This window comes from Loxodonta africana, chromosome 3 (genome assembly GCF_030014295.1).
Source record: "Loxodonta africana isolate mLoxAfr1 chromosome 3, mLoxAfr1.hap2, whole genome shotgun sequence".
Lineage (NCBI taxonomy): Eukaryota > Metazoa > Chordata > Mammalia > Proboscidea > Elephantidae > Loxodonta > Loxodonta africana.
Genome location: NC_087344.1, coordinates 69,333,725 through 69,356,510, shown reverse-complemented (window position 1 = coordinate 69,356,510; position 22,786 = coordinate 69,333,725). Strand labels below are relative to the sequence as shown.

Here is a 22,786-nt window from a genome sequence, read left to right as displayed (position 1 = left end):
AAACGTATGCTCAGAGACTTGCCCAAAGTGATATAGCTTATAAGGACTGGGGCCTCAATAATCCTGCACCCCAGATACCTGAGACTGGGAGGAGGAAGGAACTTGAAGGCAGAAGGGAGCAGGAAAGAAAGAGAAATAGAAACAAACATTCCAAGTGCGCTCTTCCACAAAGTGCTTTTTCTCAGGCAAGGTAATGAATGCATTTATCTCCCATTTCAACATTGGTATTAAAAAAAAAAAAAAAAAGAGGAGGAAAAAGAGCCAATAGCTCTTGAGTCCTTTCTGTGGGCCAGCCCCATTCTGGGTGTTTACTTACATAACCTCGTTTAATTTTTCCTACAGCTCTCTGAAATTAGCCCCATTCCTTCATTTTACAGTTGAGGAAACTGAAGCATAGAGAAATGTGAATACCTTGCCCCAAATCACAAAGCTAGGATATGGCAGAACCAAGATTCATACACACACACACCAATCTGAATGCAAAGTCTTTCATTGCCCTGCCTCTCCGCCGTCTGCCGTGCTGGAAATGGGTTCCAGGGAGCTCCAGAGACATTGCTCCGCAGAGTCCACCCTAGCCGTGCCCTGCACCTCTTCCCATGCAGGCTCATGGGGGCCTGTCCAGCATCAGAGGACTGGCCTTTGCTAGATACAGCTGTGAGGCCTGGCATTGACAGTGAGTCACTAAATCCTGCTCCTCACTGGTGATTAAGAGACACATGACATGGTATGTGAGACAGAGAGTGAGGGGAATGGACAGAGGACAGTGGAGACCTGGGTTCTAGAGCCAGCCCAGTCCTTAACTAACCAGTTGCCGTCAAGTCAGTTCTGACTCATGGCTACCCGCTGTGTTTCAAAGTAGAACTGTGCTCCGTAGGGTTTTCAGTGGCTGATTTTTTGGAAATAGATCAGCAGGCCTTTATTCTGAGGTACCTCTGAGTGGATTCAAACCTTTCAGGCCAGGAGCCACCCAGGGACTCCCCTTCCTTAACTTTGTGTTGTGATATGTAGAAAAGACAATGGGATATTGAATTATGTTGATAAACACTTAACCCACGTAGGTGCTAACCCAAAGATTAGCAGCTCAGGTCCACCCAGAGGCACCTCAGAAGAAAGGCCTGGCAATCTACTTCTGAAAAATCAGCCCTTGAAAACCCTTTGGAGCACAGTTCTACTCGGACACTCATGGGGCCACAGTGAGTCGAAAGCAACTCATTGGCAACTTTTTTGGTATTGGTGGGGGGAGGAGCGTTGGTTCCGGGATCTGCCCTTCACTAGTTCTTCAGTCTTAGGAAAACTGCAACTCTGAGCTTCACCTTCTTCATTTGTACAGTGAAGGTATATATACTTCCCTCATGGGGTTGTAAGCGAGGAAACACCTAACCCTAATCTCAAGAAATCCTGACTCCCTTCCCTCCCTCCCGCCTCACTCTGCTCTTCTTCCCTCTGTTGTTTCCGTCTTTCAAGTCTTTGGACTCGCTTCCCTCAGTAGAATTCCCTCCTCTGGGAAGGAATTTTGGGAAAGCCTGGGGGAGAATGACCTCTGAGGCCCCATCCATAGCCAGTACTCTAGAAGGCTGTGGTTCCATAAGCTTACAGAAAAGCAGGTGCTAAGGCAAGACTGTCCCCGGTGGACAGGAGGGTTTCATCTTGTGAGGCTGGCGAGAGTAGTGACTGTGCAGCGAGCAGGGCAGAGAGGTTAATTCAGCTTTCATTACCCATTCTTTTACCCTCGGCTTTGGGAAATGTTCCTCAGGCAACAAAATAAATGTCTTTGCGTCTTCTCTCAAACAGACTGGAAATCCTTCTGACAAGCCCCTAATTTCCAGCTCTCTTGGCAGTCTGCCATGACTGGGTCTAGCTGGCCTTAAACCCTTCATTATACGGAGGAAGAAAACAAATATTTATTGAGCGCCATCCCTATGTTAGGCACTGGGCTAGATATTTGTGGTTGTCAGCTGCCATTGAGTTAGCCCCCAAGTCATGGCAACCACACGTACAAAGGAATAAAACACTGCCTGGTCGTGCACTACCCCCATGATCAGTAGCAGATCAGCCTGTTGTGATCTGTAGGGTTTTCATTGGCTGATTTTCAGAAGTAGATTGCCAGGCCTTTCTTCCTAGTCTGTCTTAGTCTGGAATCCCCACTGAAACCTGTTAAGCATCAATAGCAATACACAAGCCTCCAATGACAGACAGGTGGTGGCCGAGCATGTGCATTGGTCAGGAATCGAACCCGGGTCTCTGCATGGAAGCCGAGAATTCTACCATTGAACCACCACTGCCTCTCATTACTTCCATTTAAATCACCAGGTGGTAAGTTAAGAGCTCAGGTTCTAGAATCCAGCTACCTGTATTGGAGTCTGACTTCACCACAATAAGCTATGTGGCCTTAGGCAAATCACTTAACCTCCCCGTGCCTCAATTTCCTCACCTGTGAAATAGGAAAAATAATAGCATTCACCTCAGAAGGTTGTTTTTAGGATTAAATAAGATAATACTAGGAAGCACTTAGAACCATGCCTGATTCATAGTAAACTCTGTATATGTTAAAGCCATTATCATCATTATACCTTTCCATCTTGTAGATGAAGAAATAGAGACTCAGAGAGGTGGAATAACTTGCCCAAACTCACACAGCTAGTAAGTGGCATTGTCAGAATTTGAACCCAGGACTGTGTAACTTCAAAATTGATGCCTTTTTCACAACTTTCACCTCTCAGGACAGCCTGCCTATTTCTTGGCCAACTGGCATGAGCAGCGACTTGCACCCACTCCCATGTGGGCACCCAGAGTTTGGTGAGGTCTAAGTCTGGGTCTGAAGAACAGACCCATTGTTCTCTATTTGGTGGTGGGGAGTGGACAGGCCATGACCATGGGTGTCAGGACAAATGCCCTGAAATGGAAGTTAGTTCTGGTTCCAGCTTGGCTCCCTAGCTGCAGCCCCAACCCAGGGCCCACTCACAGTGCCGAGGCCTCATTTGGTCTCCTACAGCTCAGCTGTCCTGCTGGCTAGTGCCTGCGTCTGCAAGAGGGAAGGGGGACTTTTTTCCCCTTCAGACCCCTCTGTCAGCCCTAAGCAGCAGAAGCCGTCCTTTTGATGAAGAGCCTTAGGAGCCCAGCGCCAGGACCTGAGACGTAACTGGCAGAGGGCAGTGAGGCCCAAGCCTGGGTCCCAAGTAGGAAGCCCAGCAGGGGCTGAATGTAGGCCCAGCAGGCTGATGCCAGGGAGCTTTCTGGGAAGGAGCTGTACCAGGGCAGATGCCTAGAACCCAAACTTACTAAGGGCAACAGGAGCAGTTTCAGAAACACCCAGACTCACCCAGTCTGTGTCTGCTCTAAAGAGGTGAGATAGAAGCAGACCTGATTCAAGGAACCTTCTTCATTCCTGTAGACACTCTTAACTGCTAGGGCTTCTCCGCCACCAGCATGTGGGGAAGAACACTCTTTCTTGTCTACTCCCGCTGTCACCAATGATTCTGAGCCCATATAGAGGAATGGGAAAATCATGGGCTTTGAGTCTAGAGTGATAACTCTCTGAGCCTCAGTTTCCTCCTTTATAATAATCCATGGCTTTGTGTTGTTATGAGACATAAATGAGATAATGTATCTAAAATGCTTTTTGCCATGCCTGACACATAATAGGCACCCATTTCAGTATTTCTTGCACTCAAGATGGTCTTAGTCACTGCTATTCATGACGACTCAGGTTCCATGTTCCTCCATGTTAGGGCTTTTGTGGCCCTATCATTTTTTAAAGAGACCCTGTTGAAGTCGATCCAGACCTTTAAGCCTCACCTTCAGTAAAAGCCACAGAATGAGGCAATAAAACTCAGCTGTACAACAAGCAAGCTGGCTATTCTTACCTCAGCGCTTGGAGATGCTCTTTGGCTCCCACCTCAATGTCGCCTTGGATTTGCTGGCCTCCCCCTGAGTGGCTGGCTCTCGGTGCTCCTTGTGGGTACACCTTTTGCCAACTCCACTGCCAACCTCTGATGGTACCCTGTGGTTTATCCCTATTTATCTCGGCTACACTTTCCTGTTAATAACCCCATATACTTCCAAGTTACTACTCTGTCAAACCTCTCAGGTCATAGAGCGACAGCCCCAGCCATTTAGGGGGGAGAACCTGATTCAGAATATGGAAGAGTTGGCCAGAATGTGCCTGGGTGGGCAGCTTGCTGTGTCATCCAGCCATGCCCCCCTGCTTGGAAGGGCTGTCATCTCAGGGGAGAGAGGCCACCATGGATTAATTGGGAATTTGTGAGAGCCCCACATAACTGAGGTATAGACTAACTCTTGGACAAGGCCTTTTAGAAAGCCGGAAGGTGTCTGCAGCCCTAGACAGATGCCAAGAACACTGGTAGTATAGAAGGCCAGCAGTTCTTGGCAGGTGAACATGATCATGTTTTCCTCTTCCTGACATCAAGTGCACCAGAACTTATGGTAAATATCTACAAAGCTCTTCTGGAAACTGAATATAAAGGTAGTGAAGAGAGGACCGTCTACTTGATATGTCTAAAATACAGCTGATGGCTACCATGTATTGACTATTTATGCCAAATGCTGTAGCAAACATCTCCTATAATCTTTACAACCACCCTGTGAAGAAGGTACTATTATCTCTTCTACAATAGATGAAGGACGCTGAGATCCAGAGAGGTTAAGTAAATTCCCTCAGGTCACACAGCCAGGAAGTAGCAGAGCTAGGTTTTAACTTAGGTCATTCAGACTCAGTCCCTCCTCTACTGTATCTTATCAATACCCATTAATATTTGACTGGGGTGAAGGGGACAGTCTTACCTTTGTCTTCCTCTCTCCTCAGCTCCCTGTGGCGGAGACCTGACGGGACCCTCTGGAGTCATTCTGTCACCAAATTACCCAGAACCCTACCCGCCAGGCAAGGAGTGTGACTGGAAAGTGACCGTCTCACCAGACTACGTCATCGCCCTGGTATTTAACATGTATGTACCTTTCCCCTGGGTGGGAGACAAAGGGTTCAGACCAGTTAGGGGTTTCAGGACCCAGGTCTCTAGGTAAGTGTGCATAGGTCTTCTGTAAACAGAGTTCCCAGTTCAGTGGGAGGTGAAGAAATTGAAAAAAAGAGAAAGTAACATTTATTGAGGCTTTCCTATGTGTCAAGCCCTGTGCTTGGTGGTTTCACATATATTTTCCTATTTAATCCTTCATAATAATATATGAAGTATCTATTATTATTTCTGTTTTACCTCTGAGGATATTGAAATTCGGAAAGCAGGACTTTGCTGGTTCCTTCTTCCTCTCCCTCTTGTGTTTTCCTTCACCGCTCTCCTGGAGTCTTCCATCACACTCCCTAGCATATGCTCTCCTGTGCTCCTCCTAGCTACTGCCCTACTCTTTTATTCCTTTTACAAGCAAGCTCTTCAAAAGAATTGTCTCTGCTTTTCTCTACTTTCTCACCTCCAGTTTACTCTCAAATCACTGGAGTCTGGTTTCTGCCTCCACTGTTCCATAGGAAACGCCTCAGTTAAACGTTAGCAACAAACTCCTTATTACCAAGCAAAATGAGGCTTTCCATGTTTCATCCTAGTCCACCTCTTGATCACGCCCTCTGCTCTTACGGTAGTTTTCCCTTGGTTTTTGTGAAGTTACTCTCCCCTGGTTCTCCGTCTTCCGTGATTTTCACGTCTACCTTTTCTTGCCTCTCTTCCTTGGCCAAAGTCAGTCACTGGTTTCTTCTCTCCTCACCCACACTTCCTTCCTGGACAGACTCATCCACTCCTGTGCTTTCAACTTCCTCTTGTAAGTGAGGATTCCACTCTGCCTCCCACCCAGACTTTCTTCTGACCTGCAGGTCCCCATATCCAACTATTGGACATCTCTTTGCTGCTTACAGGAATCTCAAATGCAATATGTGCAAAATTAGAAATGTTACTTCTCCCCCAAGACAAGCTCTCTTCTGAACACTGGAGAGTGGCACCGTCTTCTACTTTTACTGCTTCATCCAACTAGTGACCAAGGCGTGGACCTTCTACTGCCTTGGCATTTCCCACATGTTCGCCTCTTCTCCATTCTCCCAGCTACTGTTTTAGTCCAAGTCCTTACCATTTCCCATCTAAATTACTGTCATAGCCTCCTAACTGGTTTCTTTGCCCCCAACTTGCCTTCTATGCCAATCTGTCCTTTAGCTAGCTGGCAGCTTGATTTTATCATCTAAAATAACCTAAAATGCTAAAATAACCACATTGTTTTCCATTCAAATATCCTATAATGACCCTACTTAGTAGTAAAAAGGAATGAATTACAGATACATGTAACAACATGGATGAATCTCAAAAATATTATTCCGGATAAAAGAAGACAGACAAAAAAATACATAATGTATGATTCCACTTATATGAAATTTTAGAATCAGCAAATCTAACATATGATGATGGAAATCAGACCAGTGGTGGCTTCTGGGGGTGGGGAGGAATGACTGGAAAGGGGCGGCTAGGAACTTTCTGGGGCAGTGGACGTCTTCTGGGTCTTGACATGCAGATGTCAAAACTGATCGAGCGGAGAGCTTGGATCATTTCATGGTGTGTAAGTTCTACCTTGATTTAAAAAAAAAATCCTTTATTTAAGAAAAAAAATACCTAAATGAGTCCCTCATCCCTATTAATTAAGGTTCAAACTTCTGAGCTTCATTCCAAACCATCTGGCCCCTTCCTACCTCTCCAGTCATTCACGTATCTCCCTGTGTTCCCACAAACCCACCCCATCCTAAACCCTGAGCTCCAGGCAGGCTGAACTACTGGCAGTTTCTGGGGTAGCTTATTTCATGCCTTGTGACTTTACCCAGACTTCTCCCTGCACAGCGAACTGCGTTTGCCTCCTGCCCAACCAGTGAGCATCTTCTCATCTTCCATGCTTGACCTCTTCCATGAGGAACCTAGTTTTTTTTCCCCACTATGCCTTGTACAGACTTTCTACTTAATTTTGTTGTTTACTTCACCTCTTACAGCATCATCAACTTCTTGAAGGCAGGGCTGATGTCTGACGCATTCCCGTATCCTTGGCACCTTGCTCAGTGCTTGGCATATTGAAGGTGCTCAGATAAAACTTGATGATTGAGGGAAGGAAGGGACAGATGGAAGGCAGTTAGTTAGGAATTAATGGAGCCATAATTCATGGCCACATTTGACTCACCCTTCCTTGGTGACTTTGAAAGAGCAGATAGTTAGAAGCTGAATTACGGGACAAGAAGGCCCTATCACCCAACAAGGATGGGAGTGACCTCACAGCTGAGACAGTGTGAGAGGGTTCCCTCCTGTAGGGAGGAAGCCAGTGCATATCTGACTCTGGCCTCCATGACCTCCAAACCCCCATTCTATCTCTCTGCCAGCCCTACCCACTTTGTCCTAGAGATGTTGTGTCCCCTCTCCCTGCCATATGTGTTAGCTCAAGGGTAGAGCATCCATTTCTTTCTCAGTCCAGCCAGTTGGAATAGCTGGCTTTCCCAGCCCATAGCTAGGCTATGAATGAGTTTGGATCCAAAACCTAGTCTTTGCAAATTGATATACTTATATTCTGCTGTTTTCATTTTTGTACACCTGATTGGTATCAGCTACCTTTGTTGGATCTATACCTAAGAGTAGAATTGCTGCATCATAGAGCAGGAATATGTTCAGATTTAGTAGATATTGCCAAACAATTTTCCAAAATGGTTAACCCAGTTTACACTCCCACTAACAGGGTATGAGGGTTCAGTGGCTCAAATACTTGGTATTCCCATCATTTTCATTCTAGCCATTCCAGTGAGATAAATTACATTCAAAATCCCTAATACCAGTTTTCTAAACTAAGGCAGTTTTTTTAATGGATTTTTTTCCCATACCAGGGTCAGATAGCTAGGAGGGAGACCAGCTCTGGGCATTAGGAGTGGGACGCAGATCGTGAGGAGAGCTGGAAAAGTGGCTCTGGGAAAAGGAAACAAAGCAAGGGTCCTTCATGGTAAAAGACCCTCTCCCTGCCTAGAAATGGCTTTGGAGATGGTTCTTTCCTTCCTGGAAAAGGAGGTGCATTATAGCACAGTATAAAGAACATTAAAATTGGTTAAGAGACCTGGGTTCTAGACATGCCTTTGCTGACCACTGAGTGTCTAGAGTTGGCAATTCATGTTCCCTTCCATAAAAGGAGGGCATTAGGCTTTCAGCTCCAGCTTTCTGGACACTAGCTCTGGAATCTGCCTCCCCTGCCCCTAAGCTTCTTGATCTATCTTCTCGCCTGATGGGAGGTCATCGGGGCTTCATTCTCTCTCCCCACCAGCAAGTCTCTGGGGGTTGGGCACCTCTGGGGTGGAGAGCCTGCTTTCTGGGAGGCCTCATCATTTGGTTGAGCCTAAGGCCCCAGCATCAGCCTTTATTTGACCTTAGCGGGGTGGGGTGGGTTATGTTTGTTCCCCAGCTTTAACTTGGAGCCTGGCTATGACTTCCTCCATGTCTACGACGGACGGGACTCTCTCAGCCCTCTCATAGGAAGCTTCTACGGCTCCCAGCTCCCAGGCCGCATTGAGAGCAGCAGCAACAGCCTCTTCCTCGCCTTCCGCAGTGACGCATCTGTGAGCAATGCTGGCTTCGTCATTGACTACACAGGTAAGGGCCTTGCATCCGAGATGACTGAGGACAGGGTCAGCCAGGCCTGGCAGAGGGGAGCAGAAGGCAGGGCAGTGTGTGGAGAACGTTGGGCTGGACTGCAGGGAGCCGCTCCAGTCCTGGTGCTGCTGCCGTGTAGAGAGGGCCTGGCTGCCCTGTGGCACTCCAGGTAGCTTCATCTGTCACCTTCCTATGTCCCAGTGCTGGAAGTTAAGGGGGCTAGTGTGAGTCAAGGATGCCCATGTTCTTTCTGAGTCCCATTTCTATTTCCAAATCACTATTCCTCTTTTCTCTTTTTCCTTCAAGGTTTGTTTTAGCTCTTCTTCACTCTCATAACCCCACTCCATGTTGTTGTCAGGTTCTGTCAAGTTGATTTTGACTCACAGTGACCCCTGGTGACAGAATAGACCTGCCCCACAGGGTTTTCTAGCCTGTAATCTTTACAGGAGCAGATCGCCAAGTCTTTCTCCTGTGGAGCCTTTCGGTTGGCAGCTGAGTATTTAACTGTTGCGCCACCAGGGCTCCTTCCTCACTCTATACCTATGAGCTAGTATCTCCCTGCTCACTCCCTACATTCACTGAGGATTCTGACGTGAGGCTACATCTTCCTCTCTGCTCCAAAGCCCCCCTACCATCCAGGGTAACTTCAGTGTCCCTGTGGACAGTTCGTCCAGCTCCTAGGCTCACAGTGCCTAGTCCTCTGTCCCAAGGACTACTCCTTGGCCATACTCTGGAACCTTGTCATAAATTGGACACTTTCTGATATTTTCTGATCACATTTTCCTATCCTTCCATTCACTTGGAGTCCTGGTTGTACAGTGGCTAAGAGGTTGGCTGCTGACCAAAAGGTCAGCAGTTCGAACCCACCAGCTGCTCCTTGGAAACTCTATGGGGCAGCTCTACTCTGTCCTATAGGATCTCTATGAGTCCGAATTGACTCAACAGCAAAGGGTTTGGGTTTTTTTTTTGTTTCCATTCACTTATTCCCTTTGCATTTTTTAATTAATTAAAGCAGATTGACTAGTGTAGGGGTCAAGAGCAGAGGTTGACAAATGTTTTCTTAAAGGGCCATATAGTAAATATATCAGGCTTAGTGGACCAGACAGTCACTGCCACAATTACTTGTCTCTGCTGTTGATGTGTGGGAGCAGCTGTAGACAGTTTGTAAACAAACAGGCTTGCTGTGTTCCAGCAAAGCTTTGCTTATGAAAATGGGCCTCCATCTCATAGAAATGGCCATTCTAACTTGCTTTAAGCTCATGTTCACCAAGTAGCAGTTGCGTGACCTTGGGAAAGCTGTTTAACCTCTCAGAACCTCTGCTTCTTCATCTATAAAGTGATAGAATAGTTCCTATTTCATATAAGCAGGCGAAGATCAATTAGTCTTCGCATTAAAGCTCTTGGTACGATGCCTGGCACATGTCAAGCATTCTGTAATGTTCAAATATGATGATGATAATGATTATTAATAGTTCCAGGCTCTAGAGCATGCCACTTTCTTCTACCGTTAGTCCCTTTCTGATCTATTCTTCTTCCCTAATTATCTCAGATCCCATTATCCAAATCTTAGCTCCATTTCTTGCTTGATTTGTGAGCTTGGCAAGTTATTATCTCTCAGAACCCATTTCTCCATCTATAAAATGATGGTAATCATAATTATGTTGCAGAAAGTTGCTTAAGATTAAGATATGTTAAGCCTACGTACTGTATATGTTAGTATGATGCCCAGTATGTACTAAACTCTATAGATACTCTAGAGATGGTAGTTCTAGTGATTGAGACCATAACCCAGGTTCACCCAGGCTTCTTCAGCCTATGTGTACAAATGAGGACACATTACCAGTTAAAATTGAAAATTCTCTGGCTCATATCCCCCACTTACATAATGTAGGACCTCAGCAACCTTTTAAGATATCCTTTGATTAAATATTCCTGGCAACCCCTGGGGATATCTCGCATGAGATCGCACATAATACTGATCGTAAAATAGCTAGTGCTTATTTAGTGTCTGCCACGTGCCAGTACTGTTCCAAGTGCTTTCTATCCATCAACTCACTGAAATCCTCATAAATGTCAATTGCCTGCTATTTGTCAGGTAGTTGGTAAGTGCTGCACGAAACAATGAACATTTGCTCCTGGAGTTGGTCTGGGGAATGGATATTTTACCATCCACTCTTCCTCCAGGAGCCTGCCATTCTGTAATCCTGTATCCAGACCTTCCTCTACATGTCAATATCCAGAAAACACGGCCAGACATTTTGGAATTCTAATAGAAGATGCAACTTGGATTCAGCCTGGGACCTCCATCACTCCACCCATCCCCATCCTCACTGCCATGCCATCATCTCCTTTTTCTTATTATTCATCTCTTTAATCACACTCTCATCAGCACCTTCAATTTTCCTGCCCCCTTGTCCTTTGTTGGAAACCCTGGTGACATACTGGTTAAGAGCTATGGCTGCTAACCAAATGGTCAGCAGTTTGAATCCACCAGGTGCTCCTTAGAAACCCAATGGGGCAGTTCTTCTCTGTCCTATAGGTTTACTATAGGTCGAGATCCACTCAACGGCAACAGGTTTGATTTTCGGGGCGGGGGGGGTGTCCTTTGTTGGAGCCCTGGTGGTGCAGTGGTTAAGAGTTTGGCTGCTAACCAAAAGGTCGGCAGTTGGGAAACCCTGCGGGACAGCTCTACTCTGTCCTATAGGGTCACTATGAGTCAGAATCAACTCGACGGCAATGGGTTTTTGTCCATTGTTAAACCCACAACCCTGATGGCTGAGCATTGGCAGAAGATGTCACACAACCATAACACTGAGAGCCAATGTATTTACGTCCTTTAACCTCTGCCAAGCCTTAGGAACCTCTGACTTGTCCAACTGGGTTCTTATCCTAGGTGGTAATTCTAAAATTTCAACCCAAAGGTTACGGCTTTTAGCCTCAGCCTTACAATATGAATTCATTTCATCTTCCCTGCATACAGTAAGCTACTGGGTAGAAACTTCCACAGCTTCTTCCCTAATTACCTTGTTCATGGCAACCTAGCTGTTGCCAGTTTCCCCAGGTCCTCTCCACTGAAGTTTATCGGCTGAGAACCACACCTCAGTTTCTCTTTCCCAAGGAAGCCCTTTTCACTTTTGGCTGTTGCCCAAAATGGTATCTTGAGGAATCCTCAGGTCTAAAACACAGCCCCAGGGAACAAAGCCTTCCCAGCTGCCATTTGAGCCAGCCAACCTGGCTGAAGGGATGCCAGTCCCTGGAGGACAGTAGAGGTGAGGCACAGCCTACGAATGCACCTACCACCCCCTTGTTAGGATCTGTGGTGCAAGTACCACAATAATGGGCTCCTTCCTTCCCAGACTGCACACCTCCTAACATTAGTCACCCCTGGCAGTCTGCTTTCATAAAGATTTGCAGGCTTGGAAACCGTATGGGGCAGTTCTACTGTGTCCTATTGGGTCACTATGAGTCAGAATTGACTCGACAGCATCGGGTTTGCTTGTTTGCTTGTTTGTTTGTTTAATGTCTTCCCCAAAAAGGTCCCTAGGTGATGCAGTTTACACTCAACTGCTAACCTAAAGGTTGGTAGTTCAAACCCACCTAATGGTACCACAGTAAAAAAGGTTTAGTGATCTGCTTCCCTTAAGATTATAGCCAAGAAGGCCCTGTGGAATAGTTCTACTCTATAACACATGGGGTCACCATGAGTCGGAATCAACTCAACAGTAACTAACCACAACAAGTATCTCCCTAGGTCCCTGGGTGGTACAAGCAGTTTTCACTTGACAACTAACTGAAAGGTTGGTGGTTTAAACCCACCCAACAGTGCCAAAGAAGAAAGGCTTGGACATCTGCTTCTGTAAAGGAAATGGAAGCCACGTGCTACCAAGATAAAACTGCTTGCACTATAAGGGAGTCCATGTAAAGAGCTTTTAAAAAAAAAAAAAAAAAGAGCTAGATAATAAATATTTTAGGCTTAGCAGGCCAGATGGTCTCTGTTCAGTTACTCAACTCTACTGTTGTAGCACTACTGTTTTTGTAAAAGTCATCGGGCCAGATTTGACCTGCAGGCCGTAGTTCTCTGACTCCTGTTGTATATGAACAGGATCACACCATATATACCAATCTCTAAGCTGATTTTTTTTTCCCAACAATAAACAGATGTTGAGCATCAGTATACAAAGACTTCTGCCATCCTTTTTACAGATTGCTTGTATTTCAGGGGATGGCTCTAATCCAACTTTTATAACTAGTTCCTTACTGCTCGGATGTCTGGGTTGTTGTTGCCAGTTTTCTGTTATTGCAAACAATGGTCATAAATGGGCCTCACCCACAAGGACTAGAGAGAAGCCAGTTCTTTTATGGTTCTCATTTTAGAGGGCTTGAGTTTTATTTATTATTATCATCATGATGTTTTAGCCATTTAGTTTTATCATTCACACCTGAGCTCTGGTTTGGCAGCCTCAAGTCCTAACTGTGGTTTTAATTCTATCTCTTAATAGCCAAATGGTTTGGAAAGCTCATTTAGCCTATCAGATCGCCACATTCCTCATCTGTAACCTGAACATGAGTATACCTGGCCCTGCCTGGGCAGACACAAATGAGATACCAGATTGGAAAGTGACTTGAAAATTATAAGGTGATATTCCCATGTAAGGGGTTATCATCATTATCATTATCCTTGTCGTGATTAATGTTATAACGCCTGGAATGATGAGCTCTTCTTCCTCTGACATGGAGTAAATATAGAATGGAGTCTGTAGTTGGAGTTGTTGATGTGGCTATTGATTTTCCAAGCCTGAGGGTGTTTAGCCAATTAATTCAGCAGCTGTTTATTAAGCGTCTATTATGTGCCAAGTAGGGCTGGCCCTGGTGCCAAATTTTGTGATAGTTGCTGAGGTTATAAGAAGAGTAGGTGATGGTCCCTGTTCTCTGAGAGTCCAGAACGTAACTGGAAAGGCGTGCACTTACCCAACTGTTATGGATTGATTTGTATTCCTCAGAAATACTAACCCCCATATCTGTGGATGTAATCCTATTTGGGAATAGGGTTTTCTTTGTTATGTTCATGAGGCCAATATTAGTGGAGGGCATTTTATGCTCATCACTTTGGGGATATAAAAAGAGCAGATAAGGCACAGACGAAAGCAAGCACAAATGGGGAAGAGATAGGTGCCACATGGAGATCTCCAGGGAATGCCCAAAAGAACACTGGAGAACCTAAGACAAGGATTTTCTCCCAGAGCAGACAAAGACTTCCCCTAGTGCTGGCACCTTGAATTTAGACTTCTAGCCTCCTAAACTACAAGAAGATAAATTTCTGTTTCTTAAAGCCACCCACCTGTGGTATATTTGTTATAGCATCACAGATAACTAAGACACCATCCTACCAAGACAATGTGATACATGCTATAATCAAGCGAGAAAAAAAAAGTATAGAATTCTGCTAGAGAGAGGCAAAGTTCAGGAATGTTGCTCAGAGCACTTAAAAATATAGGACTTTACTTAATGGTCTGACTGAGGCTAGAAGGACCCCAGTGGTCATGGCCCCCAGACCTTCTGTTGGCCCAGGACAGGAACCATTCCCAAAGCCAACTCTTCAGACAGGGATTGGACTAGACAATGGGATGAAGAGAGATGCTGGCGAGGAGTGAGCTTCTTGGATCAGGTGGACACTTGAGACTATGTTGCATCTCCTGTCTGGAGGGGAGATGAGAGGGTAGAAGGGGTTAGAAGCTGGTGGAATGGGCACGAAAAGAGAGAGTGGAGGGAGGGAGTGGGCTGTCTCATTAGGGGGAGAGCAATTGGGAGTGTGTAGCAAGGTGTATATAAGTTTTTGTGTGAGAGACTGACTTGATTTGTAAACTTTCACTTAGAGCTAAACAAAAATTTTTAAAAAAAGTATAGGAGCTTATCAGACAGAGAAGAGAAGAAAGAACATATTGACATAGTGAAGTATTCTGGAGTAGCCATAGCCAGCTGGAGTCCAATGCCAGTGCAGTGATTTACCCAAAGGCACAGTTTCTTAAACAAAGTAGAAGTTTATTCTCCTTCCTGTAAAAGAAATTCGGAGGTTAGCACCCAGGGCTAATGAGGCAGCTCCACTGAGGCTCCTTTTGTCTTTCTGCTCGACCTTGCTAGTACACGGCTTCCATTCTCAAGGTTACCTCAGGATCCAAGATGGCAACCGGAGTTCTAGCCACCCTTTCTGAGTCCCAGACTTGTGGGCAAGAGGAAGAAAAGAAAGAAGGGCCAGTGAGCATTCTCTTGGCACCTTTCCTTAAGCAGCCTTTCTAGAAGTCTCCCATGAAAGAAATATTTATTGAGTGCCTACCATGCCAGGCCATTGGAACACAGCAGTGAACAAAACTGGAAATTTCCTTCATGGAACTTACATTCTAGTGGGGGGGAGGGGGGCGGGAAACAGTTGCCATTGAGTCAGTTCTGACTCATGGCAACCCCATGGGTTTCAGAGTAGAACTGCCCTCCATAAGGTTTTCAACGGCTGCAACCTCTCAGAAGTAGATAGCCAGGCTTTTCTTCTGAGGTATCTCTGGGTGGATTTGAACCATCAACCTTTCAGTTAGTAGCTGAGCACTTAACCGTTTGCACCACCCAGAGACATTCTAGTGGAGGAAGACAGAAGAAAGAAAAAGGTAAATTATCATACATGAGATAGCATTAATCCCAGTGGAAAAAAATAAAATAAAGCAGAGAAGGGTGGTGGGGGGAGTGCTGGTGAGAGGAATATTGTAATTTTAAACAGCTGATTGGGGAAGGTGTCACTGATGGAAATGAGAGAGGGAGCCGTGTAGATGGGGGCACATTCTGCACACAGAGGCCAGCATGGCTGGAGCAGAGTGAGCAAACAGACAGCAGGAGGCTAGGTCATAGAGGTGAGGCTCAGGGGCAGAGTGTGCTGGGCCTTGTACACCTGTAACGATTTGGGCTCTTACTTTGAGTGAGGTGGGAGGCTATTAGAGTGTTTCAAACAGACTTGATCTGATTGATGTTTACATCTCTTTGGCCAGACCTAGCTGCGTGGGAGGCTGGGAAATGTAGAACTGAGCTGGTGCCTTGATGCTCTAGATGAAATCAGGTTCCATTATTTAAAGATAAAGGGGGGAATAAATGTTGGGTGCCACAGCTAATTTTGCCTCTTAGGCGCTATGTGAAATTGATTCCAAGATACTTAATTTCTCTGAACTTCAAATTAGATTTGACCCACTTTGAATTTTTAAAAAAGACAGATGAGATGTAAGACATGGTGACAGTACACTGTATCTCTGTGCGTCATGTATGGAAAACCCAACGGCCAGTTGTGTTCTGGCCCCGGCCACTAGGCTTAGGTAGAGGAGCAATCTGACATGGGGTCAAGGTGGCTTATCACAGGGCTCACAAGGAACCACTGAGAGGCTGTCTGCGAGGTGAGTGACCATTTTCCTGGAATTTACTTGAGTTTAAATGTAGTACTATATTCAGAGCTGCTTCACCCTTAACTATGGACAAGACTTAAAGAAGGGCAGGCCAGCCTATCTCCTAGGGTGCAAGGGCTCAAATGCAGGAGCAGGTGGACTTGGCAAGATCATATAGACAATCATTGTCCCATCCCATCAGTCAACAGAGACTGACTAGCGACTGAGCGACACCCTCAAGCAGCGGCTGCGTCCTTTTTAGGTAGCCTAAAAAGTACCCAGGTGATAGGACAGCTCTCAGCAAAACTCCTCTGAACCTCTCATCTCTGGGCTCTGATCCCATCCATTCCAGCTCTTTCTGCCTTAGCTCCGCTCTGAATTCTGAGTTATTCTCCAAGGGCTGTTAGCACCTCTTGTCAATTCCCATCTCTAGACCTCTGCTGCTTCCCCACAGCATAGCCTCCAAGACACTAATTGAAACCTGATACTCAATTGCATTCCCTGGCATTGTCTGGCCTTTGCTGTGCCCTGACACTGCTCAGCCCTGGTGACAGGCCACTTGACCATCAGTGATCTTAGAGCAAGGAAGACTGAGGAAGGGCAGCAGCGGATGGTAGTGAATGTTGGCTCCCAAGGGGTGCTCAGAATTTTCGTCCAGTGATGAGGGCAGCTTCAGACTCTAGACTCTCCTTCTGCAGAGATTCAGGGCCCCAACTAGTACCCCCAGTCGCTCAGGGCAACGTCAAGTACAGTCTTATCTGGTGCAGAAGAATGGCGTGGATGGCTGTTAGGGGCTCAGGCTGCCACTTCTCTCACGTTCCCGGTATGCTTGACTGAGAAGACACATAAGGATCGAAAGCCAAATAGTTTTAATAAACTGGCAAGAACTCAGTACCCCAGTGCAAAGCCCTAGAAAACTGTATTGGAGACCTCAGCTTGTCCCAGAGGTGAAGTAGGGTTTCCTACTTCTGCCCTGGATCTGAGTATGGCACCCATGCTATCAGCAGTGCCTGCTAGGTGTGGAGATGACTGGTCTGCAGAGCAGATGCAGGTCGACCTTCCCAGCCAGCTGCCTGGTTGTAGGCAGAAGAAAAAGAGAAAGAGCAGACTCCAAAACCAGCTTTCTGTCCTGCTTAGCACCTGGATACAGAACGCCAAGGAAGCTCACCATTCCTCAGTGTGGGAGGTCAAAGTCAGGCAAAGGGGTGGATGGGCAGTCGCCTTTACCATTTACCCTTTGCCATCAAGTTGATTCTGACTCATAGGGACCGTATGGGACAGAGTAGAACTGCTCCATAGGGCTTCCAAGGAGTGCCTGGTGGATTCGAACTGGTGACCTTTTGGTTAGCAGCCGTAGCTATTTACCACTACACCACCAGGGTTTCCTGACTCATAGCGACCGTTTAAGACAGAATAGAACTACCTCATAAGGTTTCCAAGGCTGTAATCTTTCTCCTGTGGAGTGACTAGTAATTTGGAACCACCGGCCTTTCAGTTAACAGTGGAGCACTTAACCACTGCGCCACCAGGGCTCCTTCAACCTTTACCATAAACCAAACCAAAATCAAACCCAGTGCCGTCGAGTCGATTCTGACTCATAGCGACCCTATAGGACAGAGCAGAACTGCCCCATAGCGTTTCCAAGGAGTGCCTGGCAGATTCAAACTGCCGACCCTTTGGTTAGCAGCCGTAGCACTTAACCACTATGCCACCAGGGTTTCCACTTTTACCATAGTGACCCTGAAATGTGGTTCGGGGACCGTCAGCTCCCACCTGTCAGACCAGTGGGTGCCTGCCTTGGGAAGGAGCAAGTAAGGGATGATGAAAGAGGAATCCAACGGTTTAGCAGAAATTCCCTCCTCTGTGGGTCAAGGCAAGAATGTGGGGAGAGAAAGGGAAATTTCACTCTCCAAAAGTGACTTCCAGTCCTGGATTTCTAAACAAATTTAGAAAAGCTTCTAGACCGAAAGGGAATAAGAGCAGTAGCCCTGAATCCCATGTGCTCTGTGGCTGACTGAGGTCAGGGTCTCCTCTGTGTGCTACTCCATGGAAATGGGCCACTCATGAGCCCTGTGTGTGCATGTGTGTGTTCTCTTTTCCAGAAAACCCCCGGGAGTCATGTTTCGACCCTGGTTCCATCAAGAATGGCACGCGAGTGGGGTCCGACCTGAAGCTGGGCTCCTCCATCACCTACTACTGCCATGGGGGCTATGAAGTTGAGGGCTCCTCTACCCTGAGCTGCATCCTGGGGCCCGATGGGAAGCCTGTGTGGAACAACCCCCGGCCGGTCTGCACAGGTGGTAGAACCCAGAGATGGGAAGGGAGTCTGAGAAAACGGGCATGTCAGAGCAGAAGGGGCTGTTGGCAAGGGAAAGGGGAAGGCAGGACATGGTCCTCAAAGGGTGACTCCTGTAAGCAGGACCTGACAAGCTTGGGTTTGCTGTGGATGAGACTGGCTCATTTTTCACTGGGCGCACCAGTGCCTGTCAATGGGTCATCTCTCTCAAACCATGAAATGTTCCCATCCTCACCCTCAGATCACATCGATACTCATGTCCTGAACACTGGTCCCCAGACATGCCAGAAGCTCACACCAGAGAGAAGGGAGTTGCAGTTTAATATCAGCCTTTAAGCTTGTTCCTGGGCCTAGGGAAAATCGCTGACAGAGCAGATGTGTAAAACGAAGGCCAGGGAGCTGGGCTGGCTCCAGGCAGGTCTGGGTTAGCCATAAAAACCCGTTGCCTTCGAGTCGATTCTGACTTATACCAACCCTATAGGACACAGTAGAACTGCTCCATATGGTTTCCAAGGAGCACCTGGTGGATTCAAACTGCCAGCCTTTTGGTTAGCAGCCATAGCTGTTACCCACTACACCCCAGGGTTTCCAGGTTAGCCCTAGGGGTCCTAAAAAGAGAGATAGGCTGGAGTGTCAGAGCGTCAAGAGCATCGTGTCCACCTACATTGAAAAGCAAGGTGCCCTCATTGCCTAGGTGAGAGGAGCCGGCTCAGAGGTCTACCTCTTGTAGAAATCGGGGATCATGGCTGGGAGAGGAAGTGGCTGTGTGGCATGGGCTGGCCCCTTTCAGCAAGGTTAGCTTGGAGAGGCTCAGCAGACACTACCCAGGCACAGACATCAGCCATGGCCAGCAGATCATATCTAGGCCACACCTACAAGCAGAAGGAGTTCCTAGTATACTCCTCAAGGCTGTGCCTCCAGGGACCAATGCCCATGTGAATAGTTAGAGGGCAAGGGCTGGGAGGTGCCCAAGAGGGCTCTTGATAGCTTCAGAATGGTTTCAGGCCACATGTCAGACCAGGAATGGATGTCCTTGAGCAGAGTGGGACAGTGTCCTTAGAACTCCCCTGCTCCACCTTAGTGACTGCACACCTAAGGGCAGCCTCGCCAGGGCCAGAAACTCGGAGGGGGGCAGAACAGAGGGTGGACAGCTGATGAGAGGCCCACGAGGTCACCTGGCCCTCTGCCTGGTTTCTCTTTCAGCCCCCTGTGGGGGACAGTATGTAGGTGCGGATGGAGTGGTCTTGTCCCCCAACTACCCCCAGAACTACACCAGTGGACAGATCTGCCTATATTTTGTCACCGTGCCCAAGGACTATGGTGCGTATGGTTTTTTTCTGTTTATTTGTATGTTTTCCAACTCCCCTCCCTCACTCCAAAAGCGGCAACTCCTCAGGCCCATCCCAGTGATCCACCCCCCTTCTGGGAATGGACAGAACTGACTCCCAAGCTGGACATCAGAGTGTTGACTCTATGAAACGGGCTGTAGGATGCATGGTCTCCTGACACATGAGAGGAGAAGGGCACAGGCGAGGCCACCTGTAACCAAGGCAAAGGAGTTGGTGAGGAATCAGCCAGAACAGAGGGCAGCCCAGGTGAGCAGGGGAACTATCCAGCACTACCCAGGTCTGAATGGCGATGCTGCAGAGCCAGGTGTACTGGGTCCCCAGGTGTTGGTGGCCAGGAAGCAGGAAGAAGGGAAGGAATGAGATGAGCCAGAGCTTGAAAGTGAAGGTGAGGGGACAGGGCCCCAGATTCAGAGCCATATGCTTGCAGGTATTCTACCTGAGAACTGGCACCTGGTCTAGCAGCTATGGGGTAGGATGGGCAAGAAAAAAGGAAGAAGAAGGCCAGTGCCCTGAGAAGACAAAGAAACCTCCAGATTCCACAATATCCAGACAGAAAGAAGCCTGATTGCCAATGGGACAGTCAGGGTCCTGCCAGCCCTGGAGGCATTCCGGAAGTTGCTGAGGGTGACTGACTTTCTTTCCACCTAGATCTTCTTGTTGGAGGAGTAATGACTACTTCTAAACTCAGTTTGTATTGCGGGGGCAAAGGGCATCAAATATCCTAACCAACCAGAAGAAGGATGGGGCAGCCTGCAGAGAGCTGGCTGCTTATTCCCAAGAGATAAGATAGGCAATCGCAAGACAAGACTCAGTGCTTCAGTCATGCACCAAACATGTATTAAGCACCTGTCGGGGGCTGTGCGTTTTGCTGGGTACCAGAGCTACAGAGCTGAGAGAGACATGTTCCCTGCCCTATATAAACTCCCAGCCTCCTCTACACCCACAGCTCCTGCCATCAGTGTGGCCACCCCTCCTGATCACCCACACACTCGTGTGCCTGTGCACACACTCCCCAACATGCTTTCGTGGCAGAAGCTTTTGATCTGCAGGATCATAGACTCTCTTAGAAAAGTCCTAAAAACATTGTCCAATCCAATCTGCTATCCAGAAAAAATCCTTAATAGATGGGCATGCAGTTTGTGCTTGAATTCCACCACTAACAGGGAGCTCACCTCCTTACAAGCAGCCAAGTCCAAGATTGGTCTGTTTCATTGAGCTAAACCTATATAGGGAGAGCTGGTTCTACGAAGAGTAGTGATCTGTCACAAGCATCTTCTTGTTGCCATTGATGCTGAGCTTGGGGGACAGAGGAATATTTTTCATTTTGGGTCTGGAGTACTCATTCCCAGCTCAGATCTCAGCTCTGATGTCATCTCAAAGATGCCTTTTATGATCCCCTATCTAAAGTGACCTGCCTCACCCTATCACTTGATCCCATCACCCAATTTTATTGCACACCTAGAACTTAACAGAAACCCTGGTGGCTTAGTGGTTAAGAACTACAGCTGCTAACCAAAAAGTCGGCAGTTCAAATTCACCAGGCGCTCCTTGGAAACTCTATGGGGCAGTTCTACTATGTCCTATAGGGTCGCTATAAGTCAGAATCGACTCGACGGCAGTGGGTCTAGAACTTAACACTGAAATTATCTAGTTTATCTATTTGCACAAGTATTTTTTGACTGCCTCTTCCCACTACAAGGAGCCCCTGGGTGGCGCAATGGCTAAGTACTTGACTACCAGCCTAAAGGTTGATGGTGCAAACCCACCCAGAGGTACTTCGGAAGACAGGCCTGGCAATCTGCTTCAGAACGGTCACAGTCTTGAAAACCCTGTGGAGCAGCTCTACTCTATAATGCGTGGGGTTACCCTGATTCGGATCCAACTCCACAGCAGCTAACAACAGCTTTCCACTAGAATGTACACCCTGAAAGCAGGAACCTTTCCTGTCTGTTCGCTGTAGGGGAGAATGTGGAGAGACCCCTGCCACCATCCCTAATGCAGTGCCCATTTGCAGGGTACAGAAATTCACTCTTCCTCCTGCACTTCTTCCTCCTGCTCCTCTCCCTCCTACTCTCCTACCATGAGTTGAGAGCTAAGAATCTCTCACTCCATTCTCGGTATCATCATTACAATTTTTCTCAGACAGCTGAGCCCATAGCCTGAGTCCCTCTCCACCCCTGCTCCAATATATACACGCCCTACTTCGTACATGCTCAAGGCTCTCAGCCATCGTAGAGAACAGTCTACTCTGGTTCTTGCCCTCAGGTGCACCAGGCCACTTGAGAGACCAGCACAGGCAGAATGAACTGGGGCCTGGCAGTGTCAGAAAAGGCATCGCTGACTGACCCAGCCCCTCTAGCAGTGCTTGACAGAGAGGGGAGGCCTGGGGAAATCCCTTGGGATTCATACCTGGTGTCCTGAGTAGCCATCAAATTACAGGGCCCTTTTGCTTTGTCCAACAGAGACTGGATCAGGGCATAAGACCCACTGGCCTTTCACCCTCGCTTCCTTGAGCTAGGTGAGGGGCCTTGGGGAGCTCTTTTAACCTCTCTGAACCTCAGTTTCTTTGTTTATAAAATACGGGTATTATCTGGAAGAATCATGATCAAAGATGATGCTGTACATAACAAGTGGGATACTTGCATACAGTAGGTGCTTAATAAATGTCACTTCCTCTCTCCCCTCTGGACCTAGCCAGAGGAAAATGAGGTGGAGATGTTTGTTCCACAGACAGTTGCTCCTTCCCCAGGAGCAGGCTATTACTTGCCACCCTTGTCCCTCTTAACTGTGGGGGATCTTGTATTCAGGGGATCTCCTGGTGGGCTGGAAGTTTGAAGCAAAAGGAGGGAAGATGCAGGGTCCTGAGATGACATAGAAAAATAGAGAATGTTACCGAAAGCTTGTTCATGTCTTCGTGTAGCTGCTGCAGCTACTATCTGGGGGACGAATTGGGTGTACTTGGTGCCACCTCCACCAGCCTGACGGTTGGATGCCACCCTGAGTGTTGCCTTGACTCGTGTGGCAGAATGTCAGCCCAGCCCTTCCCAGCTCTCCACGTCCCTGTCTCTGGGAGTCTGATCAGTGCATTGATCAGTCAGTGGAAACGCTCAGCAAGCA

General features: G+C 47.3%; 1 protein-coding gene across 1 annotated transcript in view; it reads left to right on the top strand.

Annotated features, from left to right (window-relative positions):
- The window catches only part of CSMD2 (CUB and Sushi multiple domains 2), a 797,331-nt gene that overhangs the window by 630,314 nt on the left and 144,231 nt on the right, over positions 1 to 22,786 (top strand). The window contains 4 exon segments of the mRNA XM_064281672.1: positions 4,823 to 4,961; positions 8,425 to 8,612; positions 18,127 to 18,321; positions 19,524 to 19,640. Of these exon segments, the coding sequence (XP_064137742.1) occupies positions 4,823 to 4,961; positions 8,425 to 8,612; positions 18,127 to 18,321; positions 19,524 to 19,640 (639 nt within the window).